The sequence below is a fragment of the Elephas maximus genome, chromosome 15, assembly GCF_024166365.1.
Source record: "Elephas maximus indicus isolate mEleMax1 chromosome 15, mEleMax1 primary haplotype, whole genome shotgun sequence".
Taxonomy (NCBI): Eukaryota; Metazoa; Chordata; class Mammalia; order Proboscidea; family Elephantidae; genus Elephas; species Elephas maximus.
The window spans coordinates 4,835,485-4,841,484 of record NC_064833.1 but is presented as its reverse complement, the minus strand read 5'-3'; the positions used below and the strand labels follow the sequence as shown (position 1 = coordinate 4,841,484).

General features: G+C 56.5%; 1 protein-coding gene across 4 annotated transcripts in view; it reads right to left on the bottom strand.

Moving 5' to 3' along the window:
- Positions 1–358: 358 nt before the first annotated feature.
- Positions 359–6,000, bottom strand: part of TRAPPC9 (trafficking protein particle complex subunit 9) — a 652,210-nt gene continuing 646,568 nt past the window's right edge. For all 4 annotated transcript variants that reach the window (XM_049853997.1, XM_049853999.1, XM_049853998.1 and 1 more), the window contains 2 exons: positions 1,747–1,970; positions 359–1,013 (listed from right to left, as the gene is read on the bottom strand). In XM_049853997.1, the coding sequence (XP_049709954.1) occupies positions 846–1,013; positions 1,747–1,970 (392 nt within the window). In that variant the 3' untranslated portion in view covers positions 359–845. The remainder of the gene's footprint in view (positions 1,014–1,746; positions 1,971–6,000) is intronic.

Below are 6,000 nucleotides of genomic sequence, written 5' to 3'. Positions count from 1 at the left end.
GAACGTGAGGAGGAGGCTTTTTCCAGTGTCCCATGGACCTCCAGAGCCCATGGGGGTTCAGGTGGTTGAGACCCCTGGCATGCGGGCTTGAGTCGGTATTCTGAGAGGGGTCAGAAACCAGGGCGGGAGATGGGCACCATGGGGGGAGACCCTGGGAGAAGTATTTCTGAAGAGTCACAGGGACAAACACATACACCCAGACCCAACCTTGCTGGCCACTAGGGCAGACATGTGTATTGTAGGGTGTTTCTGTTCATGTCCCATGTACTGAAACCAACACCTGAGTTGGGGGGCGAAGGGGGCTGTGCGGGGCCGCCACACTGGGCAAGCAGACACAGGAAGCCAGGCAGGATGCTGAGGAGCGAGGCAGGCTCTTTATTGGGGAACTTATCACAGACACACGCCACACAGCCAGGCCCCCCGAGAGCCCAGTCCACAGCTGGAGGAGCTCCCGGGCTCTGCTCCACCCCCTGTTCTCCTTTCTTCCTAGTGCCAAGGGGAGGGGCCGCTCACAGGCCAGAGCAGGACTAGGGCTGGGCTATGATCCCAGGTCACAAGGAACCCGCAGGGACCCTGGACCTGGGGGGGTGCTGCCCTCTGGGCTTGGTCTGGGGGCCTGGCCAACAGTGTGGGATGGGGTGGGCAGCCCAGAAAGGAAGCTGCAGGGGAGACGAAAGGGGAGGAGAGGGCTGGCTGGGGGGTGGAGGAACCGGGGGTACTAGTCTCATCTGCAGGGGTGGTAGAAGGCCGGGAGCCCTCAGCTCTAGGTCCCTTCCTCTATCCCCTCCCCCTACGCCAGCAGGGACCCAGCATGGGTGGGCAGGGGCGGGCAGGTGCTGGCTGGCTCAGGCCCGGGCCTCCAGGGCGCTCAGGTGAATGCTGGGCAGGCAGAACCAGGCCGGCGGCAGCTCCTTACTCGAGCTGTCCTCGTGGAAGCCGATGTGCAGGAAGAAGTCGCCCGTGTAGAGGAGGAGAAGGGCCCCGAGGCAGGCCGACTGGCCCGACGGCTGCACCTGGTGGGGAGGAGGATGGGGTGTAACCGGAGACCCAAGCACAGACCCCAAAGCCACTGGGAGACCACCGAGCCCGCAGGATGTCGGGGTCGGATGACAGGGAGCAGAGAGGCCACGAGGCCTCGCTCCCACGTCCACCCCAGGGCATCCTTGCTGTGCTGCCCTAGGTGAGTCGCTGTACCTCTCTGAGTCTCAGCTTCCGCATCTTTGAAAGGAACTGACAGTATTTACCTCCCAGATTATTTGGGATTCCTCTAGCTCAGGATGTGGGACACGGTATGGATGAGGCTGGAGGGGCTGGGTGTGGGGTCAATATGGGGGGGAAGGAGAATAAAGGTGGAGCCATGAGGCTGGGGTCTGGATGTGGGCAGAGGGCGGGGCCCAGGGGCAGCGCTGCTCGGGGGATGAGGGCAGGGTCAGGGGATGGACGGTAGAGCTTGTCGGTGCAGTGATGACAATGGCCCTAGTAGACAATAATATCGCCTGGATCTAAAGGTCACTGGGCACCCCCTGTGCTAGGCACAGCGCCAAGATGTTTTATCTCCTTTAATTACCACGCAGGCCACGTTACCCCTACCCCCCCTCACTGTCGAGTGCAAGGTGAGGAGAGGCCAGCCTGCTCCAGGCCTCCCTGAGTCCCGCAGCTGGCTGGGCAGTGTCAGCCCACTGCTGGGACAGGACAAGCCCAGGGAGGCGGATGATGGGCCCGGCCCTGGGGCTGGTGGTCACTCACTGCCTCCAGGTGGAAGGTGCTGGAGCCCACGAAGGAGACAGCGTCACGCAGGTCGTAGTTGTGCACACCATTCTGGTGGTCCTGGTAGGGGACCACTGTGAGTGCGAAGGGCCCCACGCTGCGCGGGCTCCGGTTGGTCAGCCTCACCTCCAGGCGCACCGGGTCGCCCACGTTGCAGGCAGTCGCTGCCTCCTGGTCACACGGCTGTCCATCCACCAGCACATCTGCAAGGGACAGGAGATTGTCAGGGGCTGGCACTCCTCCTGGCCACCCTGTCCTTCACCACGGCTGCCTGCCCTCTGGGCCAGGCTGGGGCTGGGGACAGAGATGCTCACCCAACCATGCTCTGGGCAGGTGGGGAACCTGAGCTCTAACCCAAGGGCCCTGCCTACTCAGGAGTCCAAAGGGCCTAGTGTCATGTGGGGTCCGGGAGGGCCTCCCAGGAGCTCCTGCTGAGCCCACCGGACAGCAGGTCCAGGCCCCCAAGGTTCTTCAGCAAGCCTGGCCACTGGCAGGGAAGGCCAGGGAGAAACTCAGAGACTTTCTGGGCTGGGTCGTGGAAGGGGCCCCTGCGGCAGCTCTGGGGAAGCCAGCAATGCAGCTGTGCAGGCACCAACATCCACGCCCACTTAATCCACACCAGCCCCAGGGCCAGCCTTGCCCAGTTCCCTCGGGGTGGTCATGGAGCACCACGGCAGGGGGCCACTAGCCTGGGTAAGATACAGGAGTCTCAGAGCAGGGAGAGTGTTCCAGGCAGGGGAGGAGGGGAGCAAAGGTATAGAAGTGAGAGGAGTCAGGGGCAGGTGGGCAGCAGGGAGGGAGGGGTCAAAGCTAGGAGTCCACATCTCCACTCGGAATTCTCCAAAAAGAGTCTTATGATCCATCGCTCCCAAATGTACTCAGTAACAGAGCCGCTGTACGGGTGGGGTGGGGTGTCTGTGGGGCATGATTTAGGCCTGGGGGAGGTGCGCAGCACTGGCTGGGATCTGAGAAGGGACTTCCTTTCTTATAGAGCACACACCTGCCCTCTGCCCCCTCCATTCCCAGTCCATTTGCTCAGGGACACTTTGGTCCCTCTGCGAGGTCCGCAGTCTGGGCAGCTGAGGTGCTTGAGCTGTGCTCCAGGCCTCCAGGAGCTGGGGGGGAGAGCAAGGAGGAGGGAAGGATGTGGGCAGCGGCTTACCAATGGCCAGAGTGAGAAAAGCACCCAGGGTTGGAAAAACCAATAGGCAGCCAGGAGCAAGTGGCTGGTGGAAAGAACAATTATAAGGTGGGTGCAGGGTCCTGAGCTGGGTTCCAGAGTGGATGGGGCTGTAGGGAGTATCCCTGGCAGAGGAGGGCACACGACAAATTGAGGGAAGGGCAGCCACCCCTGGAAGGAGTACAGAAGGGCCGAGAGAGGGCTGCTGAGACGGCGAGGGCTCTGGCTCTGGGGAACCAGGCAGTTATGGAGCTAGGCTGCCAGGAGCACCTTCTTGCTAAGCCAGGCCTGTGAGTTCAGGTCACTGACAGAGGGGGTGGAGAATGGTTTGGAGGGGGCCCAGCCAGTGGGAGTCCCCATCTACCCTGGTTCCCGGGTGGTTCCAGACCCCTCCCTCCCTGCTCCACCCACTTTTCTTTGGCTCTGCCCCTCAAAAGCTCTACCTACCCCCACCTCACACCATATACAAAAATTATAACAGCCAAAACCATAAAACTCCTAGAAGAAAATATAGGGGTAAATCTTCAGGACCTTGCATTTGGCAATGGATTCTTAGATATGACATAAAAAGCATAAGCAAGCAACAAAAGAAAAAATAGATAAACTGGATTTCACCAAAATGAAAAAATGTGTGTTCATCAAAGGACATTATCAAGAGAGTGAAAAGACAACCCTACAGAATGGAAGAAAATATTTGGAAATCATATATCTGATAAGAGTTTAATATATTAAAAAATACATAAAGAACTCCTACAACTCAGGACAGACAACCCAATTAAAAAATAGGCAATGGACTTGAATAGACATTTTTCCAAAGAAGATATATAAATGGGCAATAAGCATATGAAAAGATGTTCAGTGTCATTAATTACTAGAGAAATACAAATCAAAACCACACACTTCACACCCACTAAGATGACTATTATGTTAACAACACACACACACACACATGCACACAAAACAAAAATAAGTGTTGGTGAGGACGTGGAGAAACTGGAACCCTTGTGAAGTTGTGTAACCTCCTCAAAAAGTTAAACATAGAATTCTTACATGATCCAACAACTGCACTCATAGGTATAAACCCCAAGACTTGAAAACAGAGACTCAGATAGACACTTGTACACCAGTGTTCCTTTCAGCAGTATCCACAATATCAAAAGGTGGAAACAACCCAAGCGTCCACCAACAGGTGAATAATGGAAGGTTATTCAGCCATAAAGACAAATGAAGTCCTTACACGTGGTAAGGCACGGAGGTACCTTGACAACATCAGGCTGGGTGAAATGAGTCAGTCACAAAGAACAACTACTGTGTGATCTCACGTGTATGAACTGTCTAGAATTGGCAAATGCACAGACAGAAAGTAGATGAGTCATTACCAGGGACCAGCTGTATGGGGAATGGAGAGTTACTGCTTTGTGGACACAGAGCTTCTGTTTGGGGCGATGAAAAACGTTTTGTGAATAAAAGATGAAGATGGCTACACAACGTTGTGAATATAATTAATGCCATCTAGTTGTACCGGTGAAATGGTTAAAATTGCAAATTTTATGTTATATACACATTACGGAGACCTTGTAATGCAACGGTTAACTGCTCAGCTGCTCACTGAAAGGATGCTGGTTCAAACCCACCCAATGCTCCGCAGGAGAAAGACCTGGCAATCTGCTCCCATAAAGATTACAGCCTGGAAAACCCTATGGAGCAGCTCTACTCTATCATGTGGGGTTGCTAGGAGTAGGAATCGATTTGAAAGCACCCAACAACAACAACGTATATATTTTACCACAATTTAAAAAAAGTGAGGGGGAAAAAAATGCTACTCTCATGCCCTCTGGGCTCCCGTGTGTCTGCCCTGGGCTCTGGTCTGCACACCTGAGGGCTGGTGGGGGCAGCTCTGGCTATGAGCCAGGCCTGCTGCCCTTGGCCCACGCCGGGCCCCTACCCTCCACCCCACCCCAGGTCCCTGGGCCCCCTCCTCGCTGTGAGCCAGGCCTGGTGACCGTGCCTGCAGAGGCCTTGGCCTGGCCAACCCTCAAGGACTCTATAAACTTGAGACAGGAAGGAGGCACCTGCAACGTTAGTGTTCTTAGCCTCCGTGTGTCAGAGATTCAGGTAAAATCGTGCTTGTACAATTGGGGTCTGCCGGGTTCTTATTTTTCTGTTTAAAGAGATGGACGTGTGCTTTGTGATAAGGTCAATAGAAACAGGAGATTAGCAGGCTGGCCTCTGCTGCCAGGAGGGAAGGCTTCTGAGCCTGGGTGTCAGAAGGATGCTCTGGGTCTGACTCACTCCTAGGAGGTGGGTGGGGGTGATAGGGCAGGGGACCTGAGTAGCTTTAAAGTGGCAGCCATCTCCCCTCCTTGGGAGTCCTGAAGGGCATAGGTTGGGAGATGTGGGAGTGTGGCCTGCCCTGGAGGGGGACAAACAGAGCCTCCCTCCACGGCTAGGTGGAAGCCCTCAGGCATTTGCACCTGTTTGGAGGAGCTCCTGCAGGTAAATCCTGGATGAAGGAGGTGGGGCCAGTCTGGGGCGAGGGTTGTCTCCTCCCCCTCCCCCTCCCCAGGCCTGGCCTCAGTCAGTGTTTGCTGAACAGTGAGCTGAGCCCCGAATCTGAGTAAACTGGGGGCAGCAGGCGTCAGAGAGCATGGGGCGGCTCCACAGAGGGGAAGATCACGTGCAAACCAGCGAAGGGCGGCTGCTCAGTCCGCTGTGCTGGCCTTTCTCTTTGCATAGAACTGTGTGCGCTGCTGGGGCAGCCTCGGGCTGGCCTGTCGGCCCTGGGCCAACTGCCAGCCTGCGGGGGGGGGGGGGCGGGGGGACCTGCGCCCATTTGATCTTCCCCTGGCCTTGGCAGGGAGGGTGCTGACGGAGCTGAAAACATGGCTCCTGGTGGGAATTTTCCTTCTCCCTTTCTCTGTAGAAGAGGCAGGAGGGGCTGTGGTCCCCAAGGGCAGGCCAGGGCGGCAGGGGGAGTGGACAGCACTGGACGCTGGCTGGGGTTCACCAATTGGAAGCTCCCTTCCTGCATGTGCAGATCTGGGATAAGGGTG